A 22,892-nucleotide genomic window follows, 5' to 3' on the forward strand; every position below is an offset into this window, starting at 1 on the left:
ATGTCGCTGAGCTGAGTGATTTAAAAAGGAGCCTCGGCTGAGCTCAAATGATAACCTTATATGACGCGTCCTTTATTGAAAGAGGGAAAATGTCGTGAGGCATTGTGGTCTTTGAAGTCCTTGATTGGATTGATTGTACAGGACCAGCGGGGTATTGGAACTACATGTCCCAACATGCACTTGGTCAACGCCCCCGAAGCAGCTGACTGTCAAATAGGAAAATAACAATGTCTACCGCGTGTAGAGAAGGAAGGCGACCAGCAATGGAGCGCGAAGAGAAAGTGTCCTCGCGTCCAGCCGGGTAAACGCTATGTCTTATTTTTATTTTATTATTTAGCCTCCGGGGGTAAGTGACATTTTTATTAGTGTGAGGTGAAGATTTGTCGCTGCTACGAGCATCTGTGCGACCTGTGGCGTGTTCCGTCCTCGTGGGTTTTTTGAGAGCAGCTGTCGTTGTAAATTCGGCTAACGTGTTCGTACCCTAATTTACAGAAGCAATATTCTGCATTTGTTAAATATCTGTTATTGATGGTTTAATTATTAAGTTATGTTGAGTTGTTAACAGGATTTGTGCTTAACCTCATAGTTTTGGGGAAAAAAATGAATACAATTGTATTTTCCGATTCTGAAGTATTTTCTTTGATCGTTTCACATTTAAAGTAATTATTCTACCTTATTCCTAACACCGTTAAATACGGTGTCCAAAACAGTCCACACCAGAATTTATTATTAAGACCGTTTAAAAGTTTCCTTGGAATTACCATTTTTCCATCTTTATCTTATTAGCCTTACAAAATATTGCAATAAATAAGATTCGGTTGTTCATGAGTCCACGTGTCCACGTGTCCACGCGTGGGAGCGTGGTCACTTCTTATTCATCCACACATGGCAGAATTTAAAGTAACTTCCGCGATTTAGATTTGACCAGCATCAGACGTACCGCGTTTCTGAGCTGCGGAACCAGCAGGGGGCGCCACAGCGCCGCTGTCACTGGAGTCTTGTCTGCCTGCCTGTCTGCACTCAGGCCTGGACAGGAACTTCTGACAGCTTGGATGGATTGTCTCTAAGTTTAGTGGCACAACTGTGTGTGAAATATTCAGGTATTTGGGGCTGAAGGATTCTCTACATGCATGAGCATCCAGGGTCGGGTCGTTAGCCAATGAAGCTCAATTTGTGACTGACTGAAACATTTCATAATTGAAACATTTTAATTTTTTTGTGATTTGGTAGTCTCTAGACTGAAATACTGCTAAGCACCACCAACTCATGTTTAGTGAACATCTATCTTAAGGCTGTACAAACGCTTACAAAATCTGTGAAATTATTCATAAGTCATGTCATGATTTATAAAAAAGCAATAAGTTGTATTATTTCATATTTTCAGCGTTGTATTAATACATACATAAAAGATTATTATTAGTAGTAGCATACAATAATCATTATCATTATTCTGAAAAACATCTGCAATAAGAAATGAATAAAATATTTGATAATTTTGATAAACATATCTTAATGCAATAAATAGAGAATTTTTAAAAAATGAACCATCCACACCGCATTGTTTTAACCTTTTTACTCGTTATATGAAATGTGCAGAAATAATATTACGCTGGCCTGTACATTGCCATGCTGGATTCTGGGTTTGATGTCTCGAGGCAGTTTTCGTTTCTATTCGTTTCAGTTTTTTCAATGTATGTACCAGCTCAGCAGGCCCGCTGGTGGTTGCCAGGTTACGCCCAGGTGTCTTTCTTGTTTTGTCACGGGACTCAAGCCACAGAAAGTCTCGTTAGACTGCACCAGGTGACGAGCTGCCGTACTCGAGACTCTGGGGAGGGGGCCAGGTTTCATCAGGGTGTTTGTGTCTCCTTGGGAAGCGGCCGATGGGATTTCCTTGTGTTTCTCTCTCTTCGTTTTTGTTGTAATTCGGAACCCGCTTGTGTTGTGTTTGTCCCGCTCGGTTGCCGTGGGCGTCGGTGGATCTGTCCCGTCCTGTCCTGTCTGCTGCTGCTGTTGTGGTGCTGAGTGTCAGAGACAGATGAGGGACGTGGGTCTGCAGGAGGAGGAGGAGGACGTCCCGCTCCAACCTGCTGCTATTAATATCACCTACCGAACATAATCTGCGGGGCGAGTTATCCTCTTACGCTGCTTGGTGAGGGAGTAGTAACGAGAGAGAGAGAGAGAGAGAGAGGGAGGGAGGGAGGGCTGAGAGGACGGCAGGAGGGAGGGGAGCCGCCGCCTCAGTTTCGTTTTAGACTCCGTCTCCTCTCCACCATGCCTGACGGGTGCGCGCAGACAGACCAAAACAGACGTTCAAAGCACAGTTTCGCTTTCTTCCCCACCCACATCCTCTCCGTCCCTCCGTCACTGTGGCTCACCGGGGTGCAGCAACGCTGAGTGCTCACACACACACACACACACACACCTTCAAAAACAAATCCACTGTAGCACCCAACCCGAGACAGTGCGGGCATGAACACCCTCCCGGCGTATACGGGGGCACGGATATCAGGCTGCTGGGCGCTTCGCTCTGACGGCAGGTGAGTTCTCTCTTCTTTACTTACTTTGTACGGGTTTCTAATTTCTGCCGTGACTCCGTGTGGCCGCCGCCGCTCCTGTTGCTGCACTTTTTAAAACCGCCGTAGCGGCGGGGACAGAAGGTCACCACCGTTCTGTCACTTTTAGAAACTGTTCATGTAACGGCGACCCCTGGGGGAAGGGGGGTGCTGTGCGGTCCTCTGGGCCCCCTTTTCAGGCATGGACTTTTTAGTCTGGCCTCGTGTGTGGAGGGCTGGACGAGGCTTGACGTGGAAGTAAAGCTGTGGTCCTCCCGCATCGGCGTGAGAGGGCAGGGTTCGCGGCAGCTGCCTGCTCTGTTATCGCTTTCTCATTACACTTTACTAAAGCCGATAACCCGAGCGAATCCCGCGCCGTCTTGGCCTGGCTGGCCTCGTGTCGGAGTTGGACCTTGGCCCGGGTGCTGGACCCGGGTGCAGGACCCGAGCGCCACAGCGTAGTCCCTACAACACAACTGGGTTTCAACGCAGTCGTCGGCTCAGGACGTTTGGATGTCACTGATTCTCCAGCATTCCTGTGTCATGTCTCTTACTGTATTTCCACCCCTCCCCTTGTTAACAGTGGTGTGGCGAAGTAATAAATCTTATTGTCTAGCCCTAGAAAATCCTGTAAAAGCGTCTGGACTCTGGAGAAAGTCCCGCATATTTCAGTATTCACCTGACTCAGCATGGGAGTCTTTCTTGTTTTGTCACGGGACTCAAACCACAGAAAGTCTTGTTAGTCTCCCCCGGGTGACGAGCTGCTGTACGTGTTTACAGCCGGACTCGAGACTTTGGGAGAGGTGGCCTCGCCTCGCGGGAGGGGACCAGGCCAGGTTTCATCACAGTTTTTGTGTGTCTTTGGGAAGCAGGTGATGGGATTTCCTTGTATTTCTCTCTCTTCGTTTTTATTGTTATTTGGAACCCTCTGTTTGTCCTCACTCTGTTGCCATGGGCATCGGTGATCTGTCCCGTCCCGTCCTGTCCTGTCCCCTCTGTCTCTCTCCCTCCCCTTGTTAACAGTGTTATGGCCAGGTAATAAATCTTATTGTCTAGCCCTACTACATGGAAGCATAAAAGCTTAAATATTAGCGCAGGATTGCATGTATCATACAAAATTATATTACAAGAAAATCCTGTATAAACATCTTCACCCTAGAGAAAGACCAGCACTGAAAGGTGCTGTTTTTTTAATACTGATAGTAAGAAAGTCATTTTTGATCAATTCTCCATCTTGCATTACTTTACATTTCTTTTGTCCAAAGCAGTTTACAGGCCTAGACTAACATTAACATGTGTACCGTTTTAAACAGGAGTGCTCATGGGTCAATGTTTTAAATTTTTTGCAGCCTTGCTCATGTATTAGAAATGACAGGAACACAGTTCAGAGAAAGAAATGAAAGCATAGAACCACTAAAGAACCAAAGTGCGTTGCGAACTGTTGACTCATCAAATTGAGTCAACCTTTGGTGGGTGTAACAGTTGAACACTGTTCTTTCTACAGCGGAACTCAAATCTTCTCCAGAATGTGCCACTTCACTCTTATTTCCTTTTCATCCCAAACCTGCTTGATGAGCTTTCAAGCTTGAAGACTAGGCTTAGACCTTTGCAGCGTTTCACTGGGTTTGAAGTGAACAAAGCAGTGGGAAATTGGAGTGTTCTAAAACTTTTGACCAGTAGTGAATGTCTGGCAACTGGTGATTTGCTGGTTAGTATTACACTTTTAACATTTTTCAGAAATGTTTCCATGTATATAAGCCCAGAATTTACGCACAGCCACTTTTCTACAAACTCTACAAACAGTTCTGGGTTTTGGTTTATAACCATTGTGTATGCACAAAATGGGACTTAAGAGATGCGCACACTTCTTCCTACGCATAACTATAGAAAACAATTTGGTGGTAAAATGTGTGCATATTCAAACAAATCCTGACCCATGTGTGCAAACATTTTGGGGGGAAAAATACGACCGCAGGTGAAGAGGGTGAGCAAAAACGCGAGTGACATTAGTATATTTGAATAATTGATTGTGCTAGTGAGAAATACACTGTATATTCAACTGCATTTTTCAGTCACATTTGTAATTTGTGTATTTTTTTGTGTAAAAACCATGCATTCTATAAATGTGCAAATTATTAGATCTGTAATCCTTCACCCAGGTCTTTTTTTTAAATCATTTTATTCGGGTCTGGTCAAGCTCGGTAAATGATTGGTTGGCAATCTCGAACTTATTGGCTATAGTGATTTGGTGTTTGTAAATTTATTTCAGTGATTGATAAGTGGTCCACATGCATTAATTCCTTGAGTCCGGCCAAATCGCAGCTTGGTTGTGCGTCTTGCATTGTACAGTGTACGTTATGAAATTCGTTGCCCATCGTAAGGTTGGTCCTCACTGCACATGTGTGACCACTGAACTGTTCAAGCTCAAGATTTCTTTATTTTTTTTCCTGACCAGGAAAATTCGCGCAGTTATATATTAAGTTATACCGATATACTGATTTATTATCATTTTGCTGCAACTCCTCTGTTTGGTTTGTCTTGATCTGCAGTGCATTGTGCATGACCCATAATGTCCTTTTTCATGATGTTTTTATTTCCATTTGGGTTTTTTTGCACATTGAATCCACGAAGCGTTGCAATCTCGTCTCTCTGTGTACTTGTATGTGGTGAGATGACAAAATATTTTACATGTTGTACATCCCTGTACGTTCTGAATGCTTTACTTATTTTGCAAATGAAATTAGTGTTATTCAGATTTAGCCAGATGAACAGAATATTTACATTTTTCTGCTAACCTAATTGTTTCTCCTGAATTGTCACTGACAAGTTTCCTTGACGTCTTTGCTCTGAGGATCTAAGACAAATGCTGTTTAATTGGTCCCCCAACTACACCCAACCCACAAATATGTCTGTAGTCAGGATTCTACGCAGGCTGTGCCTGGACGGCGCCCGTCCTCCTCCCTGTAAACAAATCAGCTGCCCTCATCGGTCAATATAATGCTGAATCGATTTGAATACTCGAGTCAAATTCAGCAACTGCCATCCTTCCTATGCCCATAGTCACTGTGTGATTTGTACAGTGACCAGGACACTGTTGCAGTGTGTTTTGATGCTAATTAGGAACATTGAGGTGTGTTCAAGGAATGAATTTGTTCCGCATTCTCCAAGTGTCTGGCTGGTGCAGCCACGCCTCAGCTGTTAAACCACAGCTCAGGATAAGTCCTTTTTATTATCCAATTTTTTTGAAGATTGTTTGAGAACCGAGTAAACAGTCAGACTTGCTGCAGTGCTCATCTTGAAGCCAGAACAGATTTGCCTCTCACATGATCACCGATATCATGTTGGGGATCAACAGGCCGAAGGCGACACGCGAACTGCTACTATTTGGCACACGGTTCTGCCAGTATCCTGTTATGTTCTAGGAAGTGACATTGTGCCCCTCTTCTTTCGTGTCGTGTCAGTGGTGGCACTGATGGCTCTCTGGACAGACTCCTCCCTGCTGTCAACACTGGCCTGTCACCACGGAAACGGACTACCAGCCAGTGCAAATCAGAACCACCCCTCCTGCGGACCAGCAAGAGGACCATCTACACCGCAGGCAGACCCCCCTGGTACAATGAGCATGGGACCCAGTCCAAGGAAGCGTTCGTCATTGGTGAGATACACCAAAAGCTTCTGCTACATTTACTTTTTTGTTATAAGTTATAATGTTTTTGTCAAATTCGGTCTACCTCAATGTAAGCTAATCGCCAAAATGCTTAAAAAAAAAAAAAAAAAACATTCTGTAACTTTTGCACTTAGTACTGGTTGTCATATGTTAAACTTAACAGCACTCATGTAGCTTTTAGACGAGTGACATCATTGTCCCGTGCATCACACATCTTGGTCATTTCAGTTGCATATATTGGTATTGCATATTATTTTATTGAAGTGTTGCACAGTTTTGGCACCCAATACACATTGAAATATTTGGTGCAATAGTTTTGTCTGAATATTTGTAGATTTCACAGAATGTTACAGTGGAGGTTTGTTTTAACAAGTGAGACCAGTTTTCTGTATCTCATGCATCACATGGCAAGTTTTCAAACTGCTTGTATGGCGTTTGTCATAATTTCATATTGAACTTGTTCAATACACACTTGTTCATAGTTCTGACAACTATTTATAAGGATAAAGTAAAGTTTTGTGTCATCAAAATGTTCCATGCATAGTCCAACAGAAAAAAAATTTCTGCCGTTGTTTTTTCTGGGGTCGGAAAGACTGTTTGGACATAGCCGTCAGAACCCAGAACATCATATTTGATTGTATCTACATTGCGTCCAGATGAAATCAGTCGCTTTTTGATCAGAGTAGCAAAATTAAGTATAGAATCAGCATTATTTTTCCTTTTGAAAATAACCACGTGTTGCTGAGCTAATTTATTTCTCGTTAAAAGCAGGCTCGTTCTGGGGAAAAAGTTTTGTATTTGTATAGTATGCACACTGGTTCCTGGTTATGTTACACAGCCCTGCCCCTACCTGCCAGCTTTATAGTTTATTTACAAGAACTCATTATGTCTTCCCTTTTCTACGTATTTTTAGCACCTTGAACCTCTCCTTTCTAAGCCACTCAAACCTGTGCACAATAACAAAACTCTTCATGCCTGTGATTTTGCTCTGGTTCTGGCAACATGCGAACCACAGCATCAAGCTCCAGGTGTGACTGCACTTGTCTACTCATGGCAGGTCTGTGTGGAGGCAGTGCCTCTGGCAAAACTACGGTGGCCAGGAAGATCATTGAGGCCCTGGATGTCCCCTGGGTGGTGCTGCTATCAATGGACTCCTTTTATAAGGTGAGGAGGACACTGGTTGGACCTGAATGGCTGGAAGGATTTGGAGATTTACCTCTGTTTGTTGGAGGATGTACTGTACTTGAGTGAGTGTGTGTAGGGCTGGGCTATATATGGCATAAAGTTTTTATTGTGATATAAATTGAACCGTAGACTGTATATATTGTGGTATATAATTTGATGAATACATTTAAACTGTTTAGGGTAACATCTGTCCATAGAAACGGCACTGCAGCAGGAAGCTGTATCTGTAAACAGTATAATATAAATCAACATGTATCATAACCATACACCAGATTCAACAATATTGGGCAATTCTACTGAAAGTGGACTTTGTGACACCCTGTGTGTGTGTGTGTGTGTGTGTGTGTGTGTGTGTGTGTGTGTGTTTATAATGCGAAAAATTCTATTTAGCTCTAGAGCCACATTAAAAATATTGTCAAAGTATTTAAATAACATTGCTCCTTTTTTTATCTTTTTAAATCTTGGATTCCAAGATTTTTATTTTATTGGGCCTGCAGTATTTTTAATGATTTCTAGTCATCTTTTAATGATATTTAGGAACTTATTTTAGTCCTTTTTTTTAGGACTTTAAAGATCCGCAGAAACCCTGCGGTGCACTCTGTGCTGTCACCTGTAACTAATGCCTCGATCTGCAAGTTGGCGTGGTTTTACACTGGTGACACACAATGTGCCTTTTTCGAGAGCAGCGTATATTTTTGCGGTAGGCCGATATAATCAAAATCTCTCCCATTGGCTAAATTTATATCGTCCACCGTTTATACCGCGCAGCCGTATCTGTGTGTGTTTTTGGATTAGTCATATGATGCATGTTGCCAGGTGTATGGGCATGTCCCTTCTGCTAATAAACAGGGTCACAGTCTGACCTCCTCCACAGACCCCACTTAGTCCATCTGTATTGTCGCTGATTCCAGTCTCTGGAAGAACCTCCGGATTTTTCTCGTCCATGTAGACGGGCGGTGTGTTAAAATGCTTTATGAAGCAATGGCTTGGTTGCTAGGTTACAGTAACTGTGGGGATCAAAGTGGAAAGGGTCAAGAGCAGGAGAGTATCCTAAGTGCCATAGGATCCCAACCCATTAGAGGCTTTCAGCATGTTATGTAATCCAGAAATGTCCCCTCCGAGTCTGCCATGCCAGCGTCACTCAAGCCAGAAAGGAATTTACCACAGACCAGTGAGCACCTTGCATAAACACACACACAAAATGGAGAGCTCAGGTGTTGTCGTAACCTGGCAGCACAGAGTCGTTGCTTCGCCGGATATAATTGGCCCCTGTTGACCCGTCCCTCAGGAACAGCAGCCTGTTAGGTGCCGCTGGATGTTTATGGTGGCGGTAAATATAAAAACGCTCCTCTGGTGAGGGATGGAAGAATTGAAAGATGGGAAGAGAGATGGTGCCAGATGCTTGTCCCAGGGAATTTCGACTCTTGGTCCCCTGTACAACATGTCCTGCCTAAATTTAGCCCAGCAATCCTCAGCAGCATCATGTATCATTATAGTCATGCTTTCACCAGATTCTCAGATTGTGGCTAGACTGGTTGCTCGTACACGATTAGCTGTCCCCATGCAGTTTTCTTGCTTTCCAGGTCCTTTCGCCGGAACAGCAGCTCCTGGCTGCCAGTAACGACTACAACTTCGATCACCCAGACGCCTTCGACTTCGACCTGCTGGTGCACACACTGCGCAAGCTGAAACTGGGCAAGAGTGTGAAGATCCCAGTTTACGACTTCACTACACACGGGCGGCAGAAGGAGTGGGTCCGTACTGCCACAAGGCCACTGCCTCACTCTCTTGGTCTGGTTTATTGGTTTTGAAACACCTGCACAAAGGTTAAATAAAATTTGTGAGAAATATGAAGAAATGTGTAATTGGTTTAGTTTTTGTAATAGTCATTGACGTTTAAATGCACAGATCCCCTATTAAAACTTTGAGCTGATTTTGGAAGATTTCATGAATTTAAGGTGTCAGTTGTTTATCTGACCTCTCACCTGACCTCTGAAAGCACCGTAAAGGGAACAGTGTAGTGTGGCCCATTGGCGGACACTGACATTACATTTTACATTTACAGCATTTATCAGACGCCCTTATCCAGAGCGACTTACAATGAGTATTTACAGGGACAGTCTCCCTGGAGCAACTTAGGGTTAAGTGTCTTGCTCAGGGACACAATGGTAGTAAGTGGGATTCGAACCCGGGTCTTCTGGTTCATAGGCGAGTGTGTTACCCACTAGGCTACTACCACCTACTTACAATCAGTAGTTACAGGGACAGTCCCCCCTGGAGCAACTTAAGGTTAAGTGTCTTGTTCAGGGACACAATTGTAGTAAGTGGGATTTGAACCTGGGTCTTCTGGTTCCTAGGCGAGTGTGTTACCCACTAGGTTACCCACTTGGGAGGCACGTTAACAGTCTGCTTTTATTTTGTTTTGTCTTGGATTTTTGGAAAGCAAGTTTGTCTGGTCCCAAAATTCATAAGTTCTATAGGTTCTTTGCATCCCAACTATACTCTTCTCTTTAACTTACTGGGGCTTTGCTGATATTTTGATGTCATAAAACCTATGTATTGAATCACAACTACAATATTATGTAATTCTAATAGCCAAATCCAGTACTTTGTTCTAATAGTTGACAGTTGATTCTCCACTTTCCTCTTTTCCTTTAATTGGTTGGGTGGTGTTCTATTTTTTGATTCCGTGGTTTATAAATTGTCATGGCAGATCATATATATATTTATTATGTATTATATTATTATTCATATATAATTATTGTTCTGTAGACATTAATTCAGTTTTTTAAGTGACCTAGAAGCACAGAGATTTATTCTCGATTTATGTTTCTTTGCAGAAAACAGTGTATGGAGCCAGTGTCATCATTTTTGAGGGAATCATGTCTTTTGCAGATAAGGAGCTGCTGAAGGTAATTGAGGTTCTGAAGCAGTACTAGCGTATGCATGTCTGTTAAATCCAGAAGGGTAAAAAAGTAAAGGATTGTGTGTGACATTTGTCCTATGTCAGCTGCTGGACATGAAAATCTTTGTGGATACTGATTCGGACATCCGTCTTGTGCGGCGGCTGAGGAGGGACATAAGTGAGCGGGGGCGTGACATCGAGGGGGTCATCAAGCAGTACAACAAGTTTGTGAAGCCAGCGTTCGAGCAGTATATTGAACCCACCATGCGCCTGGCGGACATCGTAGTTCCTCGGGGTAAATGTTCCAGGCTCTGTGCCGTTCCGGGTCTGTCTGATCAGGTCATCTCATGACACTTCTTGTCCTGACTGGCCAGGTGGTGGAAACATGGTTGCCATCGACTTGATCGTTCAGCATGTCCACAGCCAGCTGGAGGAGGTAAGAGCTCTTATTGCCAATAGCCTAACGGCTGGCCTGGTTACTGATCTGCTGCTATAGACTCACTGACTGTGTTTCTAGGGAACTGACTATAAAGAACTATTCTTTAGAATTTAATAATGATAGCTTTGTGTGTGTGTAAATATACTATACTGTGGTATATTTAGACAGGTTTTAGGGAGGTGTGGGGAAAAATACTGTAAACTTAGAATGCTGTAAAGTAGTCAAATCTGAATAATGATTGTTTATTTTTAACAATTTAGAAAATGCAAAGTGAGCAAACAGAAAGAACATCTATGTAAATTCCTTGTTTGGTGTTACTATCCTTTGCCTTCAAACCAGCATGGTTTCTTATAGGAACACTTGCAGAAAGTCAGGGATTTTGAAGGATTATATTCAGGATCAAATTAAATCAATTATACCAAACGGGCGCTAATGATAATCTATCTCACATAAATTAAAACAGTCGTTTACTGAAACAGGAAAAAACTGTGTAGGATAAAAATTGCTGGGTAACGGAAAAACTGCATCAGCAAGTCTTTCCCAGAAAAAGATTTCAAAGCTGACTGGAGCTCTATGTGGTTCAAATTTTCATTTATTTAGAAGCAGGTCAAAAGTGGGCAGTGTTGTCGGCCAAGGGAACTTAGTGCTGCTCAGAACTGGCTCAAATACCAGTGGGAGCCAAGTACACCCCATCTACTGTCCAGAGAAATCTGGCCAGAAGGGGTCTTCTGAGAACTATTTTCAGCCTGAAACACCATTCTTCGATAACAGCATTTTTTTCCACACCTCCCTAAAACTTGTGTGTTGTGTGTGTAAACACTGCTTCTGAAACACGTTTGCAAGGAGACTAATATTCTCTATTCTACGAATTAACACTTCAATTAACTGAGGCTGAAACAACTGGAAGTGGTAGATTATTTTCATTGTAACATCTGCAGCACAGCACAACAAAATGTGTCCTCTGCATTTAACCATCACCCTTAGTCAGCAGTGGGCAGCCGTGAAAGGGGATGATAGTTTGCTCAATTAGTCCACCTCAGTGGGATTATTGGTCCCTTTCTTTACCTGCTAGGACCAGTTCCTTACCACTATCCCAAAGGACCCATGCATTGGAACTAATGGTTAACGCGACGGACTCGTAAGAGGAAGGCTGTGGCCGGCGTTCAATGTTTGTGTGCTGTGCTGCAATGTTTCACAATGACAATCACTTCTTCACTTCCCAGTCCAGGAATCGAACCCTGGTTTCCCACGTGACAGGCACAGAAACTCACCACTATACTAACAAGGATATGTTAAGACAAATGATCAGACAGTCCAGTGCAAGTTCAAGCTGTGAAGCACTGGACTCTACTGAGCTGGAAAGGTGTAAACATCTAATGGGAGGTACTTGGGTAGGGAACTCTGCTCATTTAGATTCCACTGTCGCCCTCTAGTGGTGAATGTTTTTACATGTTAGTTACTATGGTTTCGCTATCTTGTCATGTTAAGTGGATAAATGTGAGGCTCCATTGTTATTGGGCCAAAATCCTTTTTAATTAGACTTATTCCAGTTCCAATTCACTTATTCCAGTCTGATGTCATTAGTTGTGTTGTGCCATCTGCTTATTTTCCTGCATAGATACCATTTATTTCTCTGGCCTAATTTTCAAACTTCACATGAACAAAGCAGACATGCTGAGTGCGGGCCAGACACGTTCCACAATAAACACCTCATATTCATGTTAATGTTCAGACACACTTTCACACACCGCTGATCATTTGACTGCATTAGATGCTGCTGCTGCTCCAGTGGAACAAGCATGCTGGAGAGAAACTGATGAAAGTAAAGAAAACAAACCCAAATCTTTATAGGTTAAAGTGCACAACACTGGAATAATACCATCTGACTCATTTAGACCAGTGACAGTGACCAGTCAAAAGCAAGATTCAAAGACTCTTTGCTGCATTGAAAGTAAAAGCTGATTTAACACTTCCTCTGTGTGTCCTGTAGCCCGCAAATTTTGTTTGGCGAGAACAATCTGTCAAGCACACATGGTCGACAAGTGTATTAAATTTAAAGCTGATTCTGAAAGGAACTTGAGGATCTTCCTCTCTCCAGGCTGATTGATTTGACCTGTGTTTGTGTGACTGGAGAGCCTAAGGTGTACTTCTGAGTGCTAATAAAAGCCTGTACGAAACAGTGTCAAGTGTCAAGACAGACTATATAACATTTTCACATTTTGTCACTTGAGAGGAATTCTTCCCATTGTAAAAGCAAAAGTTTGTAGCCTCTTGCTAAAAGTGTGGTAATTTGTGGCTGAATTAGTTCCTGTCGGCAAAATTATAGCATTAAGCTCACATCCAACTATAGGATTTTGGCCATCAGAACCAGGCAGCAGTCATGCTTAGACTACCTGTAGGGGTGTTACAGATGGAGTGACTGGACTGAGGTTGTGGGTGAAGACTAATCTAGACGTGGATGTTAATGGTGTGTTTGTTCCACTAATGAACAGGAAATGACAGCTCAGGTGTTTGATGCTGTGTTTGTTTGACCTTGCCTCCTCACTGCACCATGGACCCTTCTCTCTCTCTCCCTCCCCCCACCCACCCACCCACCCTGCATCCACAGCGTGAGCTCAGCGTCAGGTAGCGTGGCCACATCCGCTCGATTTCTCTCCGGGGCTCCGCCCGTTTGTCCGGTCCGATCTATGGAGATAGTTTACTTTCAAAACCCACAAATAAATATCACACCATTCACAAATATATTTCTTGATTCAGCAACAAATTTCACAAATATAATTTATGACTTAAATGTAACACACTGATAACATCTGCAGCACAACAAAATATTCAAAAACCAAGAAACCTGCATTTACAAGCCACCGTATATATGAATACCCTTACATTTATTTATGGATTTAAAAAAAAAAAAAAAATTCCCTTAATGTTGACAACATTGCGCTACTTTTCAGTCTCCATTTATATTGCACTTGACATTAGCAAGCATAGAAACTTTCATTTAAATTCAGCAGAAACACAGTTGCTACCACAACACTGGAGGATGTGTTATATTTGATTTGGCTGCCTTTTTGAGAACACATTTGTGCAACAAGCACAGTCAGGGAAGTTTCAAAAATCCATAAATAAATGTAAGGGTATTCACAAATATGACTTATATGTGTAGAATAATGCTATTGTAAATGTTATTACATTTATTTGTAAGTCATACATTTATATTTATACTTGTTTGTTGCTGAATCAAGAAATATATTTGTGAAGGGTGATATTATAGAGATATATATATATATATATAGTGATTTTTTTTCAGTAATTTTGAAATTAAACTCTCCATACCAATCATGCTCTTCTGCTTAAAAAAACGCTTTCTCGGTCCTGTGGCATCCTGTAGCGTCAGCTGGTCTCCACCAGTGGGCAGCATCCTGACGGAGCGGCATCACTAGAACCCAAAATTAAAAACCAGACCAAAGTGGTTTTAATTTTCTTCCGTTTTCATAAAATAAGATATTTGAAATTAAATTTGTGGAAACACTTCCACAGTCCCTAAGACAAGGAGTGTTGTGCTGCTGACCTTTAGTGGCCCCTAAGGACAGAGGAAGATGTTCTGTGTTTCTCTCTCATCTCGTCATTGAACGGCTCCTTTCTGTGTCTAAAAATACAGCTGACCTCTTCCTCCAGCTCAGTATCAATTGTAGTTATATTTCCAGCCTCAACGACAAACTGACTTAAGTCTGGGGTTTTTTTTTTTCCATTTGATTTGGTAGCCAGAGAGAGAGGGGATGTGCTGTCTAAAGACACAGGAAGCAGCAGGCCTTTTGAGCTCAGTAACAGCTTTAGTTTGCCTAAAACAGAGCATGCACACATCGTGGCAAGGCCACAATCACACACCGTCCGCAGTTAAAAAGTCACAAATTCCCTTTTTTACAACCTCGAGCCAAAGAGAAACAATCAGTGACCCTCTAATTGTCGAACAGCATCTGGTCCCTGTATGTGGTGCATGGGTAACTGGGTAAGTTTTACTTCTCGGGTCCAGAAAATGCCAACTGAAGCTGTTGTAACCTTTCGCCTTCTCAGCAAACATCCACCCACGTGATCCTCCTGAATTTACCTGATGCTGTGTGTTTGTCTCTTTTTTTCCCCCCCCTGTTCTCGTCATTGTCATATTTGTGTGTTTTGTGTTCCTGTTGCGTGTCTCTCCGTAGAGGAAACTGCGCTGGGATATGTGAGAATATTTGCATACACATGCTGTTTTTTTTTTTTGTTTTTTTTTAGTTTGTGGTTGGAGCTGTTCCTAACTGTGCTGCTAATGAGGCAATAAAGGCTTTGGGTCGAGTAAATCAAAGGACGCACGAACAGATGCAACCTGCAGACTTGACCGACACCTTGCTTTCTGGGGTGTGTCTCTACTCTGCCGGTGCCTGTTGTGCGTTTTTTGAGCAGCGTGCCAAGTGGAATTATACCAGTGCTTATAATCTCCGATCTTATTGTAGGTCGGTCCACCTATGTGTCCTAAGTGTTCTAATAGTGATGTCCAACTCTGATGTTTTATTATATATGATTTTTTTTTTTTTTCCTTCGACATGTCTGTTGAGGCTGTCAAAGTCTCTTCTCTTTTGTACTTTTATAATTCCACTTCCTGCTGGCCAAAGTAGCTTTGCTCTGCCACCAAAACTCATTTTCCTCATTGCGCCCTTTTGTTGTTTTTCCACTCAACATAATTAACATGTGTGGTGAAAGCCGCTCGATCTGTGTGTGTGTGTGTGTGTGTGGGTGGATGGGTGCATGTGGCTTTGCGTGCGAATGCGTATGTAGGAGTGTGAGCGTAGGTGGACGTTTGTGTTTGTGTGTGTGTGTGTGTATATGTGACTGACTCTGTGAGTGTGCTGACTGCTTTTTGTCCCTGTCCTCTTTCCGTGGTTGCTGTGGCTACAGGGCAGCGCTGGCCTCGGCGCACCAGGCTCAGCCTCTCCCCCAGACGCTCAGTGTGCTGGACAACACGCCCCAGGTCAGGGGCATGCACACGATCATCAGGTCTGACACACACACTCCTCTGTCTTAAATAAACATGTACCACCACCCTCCAAACCTAACCTCTGTGCCTAAAAGCACAACTTCCTTTTTAATAGTCAGTAAAATAACTAATTGATATTTCTAATATACACTTCTCAAAAAAATTAAGGGAACACTTAAACAACACAATGTAACTCCAAGTCAATCACACTTCTGTGAAATCAAACTGTCCACTTAGGACGCAACACTGACGATCAATTTCACATGCTGTTGTGCACATGGAATAGAAGAAATTATAGGCAATTAGCAAGATGTCCCCAATAAAGGCGCGGTTCTGCAGGTGGTGACCACAGACCACTTCTCAGTTCCTATGCTTTCTGGCTGATGGTTTGGTCACTTTTGAATGCACTAGTGGTAGCATGAGACAAAGTCTACAATCCACACAGGTGGCTCAGATAGTGCAGCTCATCCAGGATGGCACATCAATGCGAGCTGACAAGATGGTTCGCTGTGTCTGGCAGAGTAGTCTCTAGAGCATGGAGGTGCTACCAAGAGACAGGCCAGGACCTAAGGAGACGTAGAGAAGGCCATAGGAGGGCAACAAACCCAGCAGCAGGACTCTTCCTCTGCCTTTTGTACAAGGAGGAAGAGGAGGAGCGCTGCAAAATGACCTGCAGCAGGTCGCAAACTGAGGGTGGTATGAGGTGGGGGTGGTGCTTACAGCCCAACACTGTGCAGCACGTTTCACATATGCCAGAGAACACAAAAATTGGCAAAGTTGCCACTTGTAGTGAGGTCCTACAGGCACGTGGAGGCCTCACACGCTATGAGCCTACACTACCATATTTTGACTTGTTTTAAGGATATTACATTGAGATTTTGAATTCTCATGGTTCTGTAGAAGACGTGTTTCATGGAGAGTCTCTAATGTCACATCAGGCCTGTCTTCTGGATATATAAACAGATACAAAGCAAGAAGCGACTGCTTGGAGAGTGCAAAATTAACAAAGTTTAAAATTAGAGGTGAGTAAGACTGACATGTTGACAGGAGGGGCATTAGATCATTGTTATAAGCGCAGGAAAAGTGCAGTCAGTTTCTGTTCTTCTCTTAATACCCCCCAGCAGACATTACATTAGTCTTGGGACCACGCCCACTGCCAAACCAAACCAAACATTTAGATGCATTATGTTACTACGAAGAGGGGGAAGCGTGAACAAATTTTTTTTGTCATTTTTTTATTTTATTTTTTTTATATGTTCTAATATAATTGCCATTTGCAAATGCATCAGCCGTGTCCGGTCTGCTGTTGTACTCCACCCACATGAATCCATTTTGCACATTTCATATGCCGTGCTTAATATAGTCATTTACATGCAAATCAGGTTTTACTTCAGCTCACAAACAAAACTTTATTAAAGTTGGTGGCATTTTAACATGGTGAAACAGTGTGTCCATATGCGCAAAAATGGCCTGAGTTGTATTTTAATTAGTTATTAATTAATTCATTCATGTAAACAAGACCCACTCACACTTTACTATTGTATTCCTGACATCGAAAGCCTAAACCCTCTTCACTTTAAGTGTGAGGCAGGTTTGACCCTCATAAACCTTGTGATTTAGGTTGAGTGTTTAACAGCCTCTCATCCGCACCATCTGCTCTCTGACAGAAATAAAGAGACAAGCCGGGACGAATTCATCTTCTACTCCAAGAGGCTGATGAGGCTGCTGATCGAGCGAGCACTCTCCTTCCTGCCCTCCCAGGTGAGACTGCAGACGAGTGGAGAATAGCGAGGGCTGGGCTGGGCTGGGCCGCAGAGAGAAGGCGGCATCTGCTCCGCCACAATGGAAAGTTTGTACAAGTCTGAGATGGGGCTCCAGACAAGAGAAGAAGAATCTCACAAAAGAGCTCAACCCAGCCGGGGTGACATTTACCGTGCGCTGGCTGACTTCACAGTTGTCTGTTTCCTCTCTGCAGACCTGGGTTGTCGAGACACCGCAGGGCCAGGACTACGAAGGGAAGGCGTTCAACGGGAAGAGAGTGAGCGAACACACCCATCCCTCACCGCTACTCTTTCTGTTTTAAAAAGTGCACTGTGTGTGACGTTCTCCTGTTCCTGTCCTCAGATTACGGGAGTGTCCATCCTGCGGGCAGGAGAGACCATGGAGCCGGCCCTGAGAGCAGTTTGTAAGGACGTCCGGATCGGGAAGATCCTGATCCAGACTAATCAGGACACTGGAGAGCCGGAGGTACCGTCTGTAAAAACCCCGACTGACCCCAACAAGTCATCCACATGAAACAAAAAGCTTATGTTCTCCTCTGTTAGCTGCACTACCTGCGTCTGCCCAAAGACATCAGTGAAGACCACGTGATTCTGATGGACTGCACCGTATCCACGGGAGCCGCCGCCATGATGGCCGTCAGGGTTTTACTGGTGGGGGTTTTCATTTATTAATGTACACCGTACGGAAATCTCAACACTAATCACTAGAGTAAAGACCGCATGGAATTCACCACTCATTCCGTTTTGGATCATGTTTTGTGAATTTAAAATTGTGAATTTTCAAAATTTTAGATTGTCCATGTTTCTAGTACATTAGGGAGATTAAAATACTGGATTCGATCCCGGTCTCATTCACAGCTTTACAACTAGGGGGGGTAGTTGCCTAATGGGTAAGACTCTTGCCTTAGAACCAGAAGACCCAGGTTCAAACCCCACTTACTACCAGTGTCCTTGAGCAACACACTTAACTTAACCCTTAAGTGTCCTCAGGGGGACTGTCCCTGTCACTACTGCAGTCAATGTATTTGAGTTTGTATGCATACAGATACATTCAGATATGTTCTTCAGCTTGATTCAGTAGTAAGATGCAATTATAATAATTTTGTTTGTGTGTGTGTGTGTGTGTTTGGGTTCTGCAGGACCATGATGTTCAGGAAGATAAAATCCTCCTTGTTTCTCTTCTCATGGCGGAGATGGGTGTGCACTCAGTGGCGTATGCTTTCCCCCAGGTCAAGATCATTACCACGGCTGTGGACAAGAAGGTCAACGACCTCTTCCATATCATCCCTGGCATAGGTGAGTCCCTCAGAAACCCTGTGCTGTGGAGTGCTGTGCGGTGTGTGTGTGTCCCTGTTTTCCCACTTTGTTAATAAAACCCAGTCTTTTGATTACAGAATTGGCAGTATTTATTTTCCTTCTGAAAAGTACAAATTAAAAAAGTAAAAAACACATTTTCCTAAAATATAACACATCTCTAGTGGCCACCAATATGTCTAATTTTACACGCACTTCTCAAAATATGAATCAATATTATGACAATAATAATAGTGTTACATTCCAGATTCATATTTTCACGTTTTCTGTGCAACATTCGATTATTTCAGTGGTTTTTATTCCAAATTTTCAACTGTGTTAATGCCATGATTTTTGCAGAAATTGCCGAATTTTGTAACAAATACATTCAAAGGTGTTTGGGCTTACGTTTTACATAATACTATGATAATTACATATAATTTTTTGTAGTAAAATGGAAAGTATACGTTTAGAGTAAGAACTAATTCATACATATATAGCACACACATATTGCCAGATTTCAAAAACTACTATTAGATTTTTTTTATTGACAGAAGTCTAAATAATATCCTACACTCACTGGCCCTGTATAATGTCATTTATGAAACTGAAAAGTAAAGACACACTGACTGATTTTGTTTTTTTTTTAAATTTTATTTATGATTTATGCTTCTCTTTGTTGTACAGGGAATTTTGGCGATCGGTATTTTGGCACAGACGCCCCACCAGACTGGAGCGATGAAGACATGGATGAACCCAGCTACTGAATGACTGGACACTGGTCCATTCATGGACATATAGTCAAGGTGGTGAGCAAGCCTCCTGTGCCCTGTGTACCCAGGCGAAGACCACTGAGGACAGGCCACCACTGCCCGGAAACGCAAGGAAACCTGAACTGTGTCTGTGGTTGAAGCCGCCGTAAATTCTCAGTAAACCTAATTTGTAAACTGGATTTAGGACGGCTGTTGTTGTGTGGGGTTTGTATTTTTATATTTGTCTTGCTTGGTAAATTATTTTGCTGTCATAATTTTATATATATATTTATATATATATATATGAGAGCATATCTTTTAATGGAAAGAAAACTGCATATTTAACTGGCTGTGTTTCATATCAGAGATGTAGGAATGCAGTTTTTGACCATGTAAATGATTGCAACGTTTTTATTTTAGATACCTTGTGGTTACTATTTGTGTGTGTGACTCTTTTAGCCAATGGCCTTTGACTGAGAACTGATGAGGCACAATGCAGTGTTTTTAGTTTCTCTGCGCATTCTTTGAAGGACCACTTCATCGGAAAAACAGTGTGGGTGTAGCTGCTCAAACCCTTGGGGTCCCACCTCACCTGTCGAGGCCTGCTGACCACACCGCATATCTCACGCTGCAGATGAAAGTAGCATTGCTCTCCGGTCTTTGGCTGCAGCTGCAGATTTAAAAATGTCTGATGTTTTCCTCAATCTTCGCATTGTAATCAGAATTGAGTTTTTTGAGGCAGCACATGTTCTTCTGTATCTCAAGACGTCTCCTGCCATAATTAGAGTACATTATTTTCACTCTCCATTAAAGCCACTAGACCGTAGTGAGTATGAAACAAATAAAATCCAATCCACTCCAGTGTGCGGCATGGCTCACAGCACTGTGAAGTTGTACAGTGTGGTGCTTCTCGCCTTGACCATATATGGTCCTACATTTGTACACTTGATAGTTAAACCGTATGTCCGACTGTGTAATGAAACCTGTGCATTTTCGTTTTGTCCGATTATTCAGTTTGATAATTTCCTGTACTGTTTTACCCCTAACAGCACTTTTTTATTGTTATTTATTTATCATTGGTTCATGGATTTTTTTTTTTTTTGTGTAAATATTTTCTTTTGATTATTTTTATCTTCAAGGAAACCAAAGTTATGCATGTTTTGAGTGTGACCATAATAGTTTTATTTCATTTTTTTAAATTATGACTTAAATTGACAGCACTGATTGTACGTTGCAAAGTTTTACCAAAGTATGAAAATGTCTGCTGGACATTCATGGTGGGAAGATGCCTCAGTAACCAGGTTAGCAGGGGCTGAACTCCTCTGTTGGAGACAGTGTGCATCATCAGGATCTTTTCAACAGATGTTGGTGTGGTTTAGGTATTATTTAAATAAAACATCTTATTTTTAATCTCCTTTATGCATGGTCTTCTTTTTTTCTATATATAAAACTTTATCTAGTATCATGCTGTCTAGTCTGTGTGTGTGTGTGTGGTGTGTTTTTTTTTTTCCATTGTTGGTTTCACTCTGAGTTGTACTATATGTGTGTTTCCTGCTCCTCGAAGCTGAGGGGCAACACATCCATTAAACACACCACCTGAAATCCGAATTGAATCGAAATCACGTGACCGTCCACCTGAGAAGCCACAATCACCATTCCTCAGCAGCCCTGGACCCCAGGGGTCATCGTGTGACCCCCTGCCCCCCAGCTGGGTTTAATTCTTTTTTTGGTTTAATTTAATTTAATTTATTTTTTTCTAGGCAGAGGAGGTCTGTCTGACTGCTTTGTTCTGAAAGGGAAGAACTGCGCTTCCTTCATTCATGCTGAGAAGCTACAGAGAGGATATTGTGGTTGTCCCCTTCGCATGGAAACTAACCTTGATATCGTTCATCACTTTCTATAATTAACACAGTACAACTGGCCGGCAATCTGAAATAAGGTTCTCTCTCACCACCATACGCTCACCATACCTTGATGAATTGGAGCAGCGTGTCCAGTCCGACTGAGGGAAACTTATGTCTGATTACTGTGCACTTTTATTATAATTATATAAATAATAATGTAAATATATAAACAATATATAATATATATTACAAAATTATTATTTTATCATTTATTTTTCTAAAGTCCATAAAATCCAACTCAAAAGGACAAGGCACCATTGGTGCTCCTTTGAATACAGATTTTTTAAACTATAAAGCATTATTATTTTTTTAAAAATTCAGCCCGTTTGATATTTAAAGTGTGTGTGTGTGTGTGTGTGGGGGGTGTATTATTTCTGTTTCGCTGACCTGCAACAATGTGATGAATGAGTCCTTAATTTTTTTTTTTTTTTATACTGGCCCTCAATATTGAGATGTCATGGAAAGTTTACCACATGACAGTTCATAGTGACAAACAGGAAGAAGGCGCTCGCTCGTATGTGGCAAAGGGCCCGAGACAAAGCAGCGGTGCACACCATGCGGCTCTTCAGACGCTCCTCAGACATGGCTGGCCAGCGAGCGTGATGCTGCCCGGAGGACTGACCCGTCTCAACCTGCTGCAGCGCCTATTTCTGCCTGCCTGTCCCCCTCTCAGGACGCTCTGCAGGACAGGTAAAGCACGTGGTGTGTTTCTGAGCTCTCCCTCGGCATCTCTGCAGGCTGGGGTGAAGATAACGGGCGAGAGACGGACGTTTTGGGGCCGAGGAGGACTTCAGCCAGCATGATGGATGGTTCCCTGTGCACATTGTACAGTGTGATGTGAACCTGTGTGGATTTTACAGACACTGGAGGCTGTGGGTGCATTAAGCACCAGCCGCCAGGCCTCTAATCCTTCCTCTGAGTGCCTGTAATGTAATAATTGACAGATTTATATCCCACGTCTGACAAACTGGCTGTCTGAGCTCAACGAGGAGCAGATTTCAGTGTTGAATTTTTATAGAATGCAGAATTCCCATTTCAATTACACTTCAAGGTGCTGCTAGGAAAATTTTAATTACAAAATGAAATGAATCTTTTAAAAATCAGCTTCAGGGGATATTAAATATTTAAGAATAATGATTTAAAAAGTGCAGTCAGATGTATTTAGAGCTGTGTGGACCGAGACCAGTCTTGGTGCCTGTTGTTGCTGTGGTGTGATTGGATAAATGTTGCTGCATGACCTTTGCTGCCTGCCTGACCCTCGCTGGTTAAAAGGCCAGGCCTCGTCTCTCGTGAACCCGCTGGTGAGTTCTGAGTGATGCTTTCGAGGACTGTCCAACCTGAGAATGGTGAAACCTCCGGCTCAATCTCAGGTTCGTCAGCCCATGAAACGTCTCTTCCACCCGCCA

At 42.6% G+C, this 22,892-nt stretch overlaps 1 protein-coding gene and 1 long non-coding RNA gene across 5 annotated transcripts; one reads left to right on the forward strand and one right to left on the reverse strand.

The window, feature by feature from the left end:
• The first annotated feature begins 221 nt into the window (after positions 1 to 221).
• On the forward strand, positions 222 to 20,996 carry uckl1b (uridine-cytidine kinase 1-like 1b). 4 transcript variants are annotated; one of them, XM_028992779.1, is made up of 15 exons: positions 222 to 301; positions 6,014 to 6,207; positions 7,277 to 7,383; positions 8,988 to 9,158; positions 10,245 to 10,316; positions 10,415 to 10,604; positions 10,684 to 10,745; positions 14,948 to 14,967; positions 15,678 to 15,776; positions 17,424 to 17,517; positions 17,732 to 17,794; positions 17,881 to 18,003; positions 18,081 to 18,188; positions 18,677 to 18,833; positions 19,518 to 20,996. In XM_028992779.1, exons 1-15 carry the CDS (start codon positions 228 to 230, stop codon positions 19,595 to 19,597), a joined length of 1,614 nt encoding a protein of 537 aa, XP_028848612.1. In that variant the 5' UTR covers positions 222 to 227; the 3' UTR covers positions 19,598 to 20,996. The 4 variants fall into 4 exon arrangements, with proteins under 4 accessions (XP_028848612.1, XP_028848613.1, XP_028848615.1 ...); XM_028992780.1 differs by lacking the exon at positions 14,948 to 14,967 and adding an exon at positions 13,357 to 13,373 and having other exon boundaries at positions 19,518 to 19,654; XM_028992782.1 differs by lacking the exons at positions 222 to 301; positions 14,948 to 14,967 and adding exons at positions 2,232 to 2,537; positions 13,357 to 13,373 and having other exon boundaries at positions 19,518 to 19,654.
• On the reverse strand, positions 1,559 to 3,114 carry LOC114797741 (uncharacterized). Its single transcript, XR_003750978.1, has 2 exons — positions 2,562 to 3,114; positions 1,559 to 2,275 (listed from the first exon to the last, which is right to left on the reverse strand). It is a non-coding gene; the product is annotated as an uncharacterized LOC114797741 (long non-coding RNA).
• Positions 20,997 to 22,892: the final 1,896 nt, after the last annotated feature.

The sequence above is a fragment of the Denticeps clupeoides genome, chromosome 10, assembly GCF_900700375.1.
Source record: "Denticeps clupeoides chromosome 10, fDenClu1.1, whole genome shotgun sequence".
In the NCBI taxonomy this organism is placed as follows: Eukaryota; Metazoa; Chordata; class Actinopteri; order Clupeiformes; family Denticipitidae; genus Denticeps; species Denticeps clupeoides.

What these genes read in the sequence shown, in the direction of transcription:
- uckl1b (XM_028992779.1), top strand. Translation starts at nt 228, where the DNA reads ATGTCTACCGCGTGTAGAGAAGGAAGGCGACCAGCAATGGAGCGCGAA. An exon ending in GTGTCCTCGCGTCCAGCCGG is followed by an intron (nt 302 to 6,013) that starts GTAAACGCTATG and finishes GTGTCGTGTCAG; the next exon opens with TGGTGGCACTGATGGCTCTC. An exon ending in AGGCGTTCAACGGGAAGAGA is followed by an intron (nt 17,795 to 17,880) that starts GTGAGCGAACAC and finishes TCCTGTCCTCAG; the next exon opens with ATTACGGGAGTGTCCATCCT.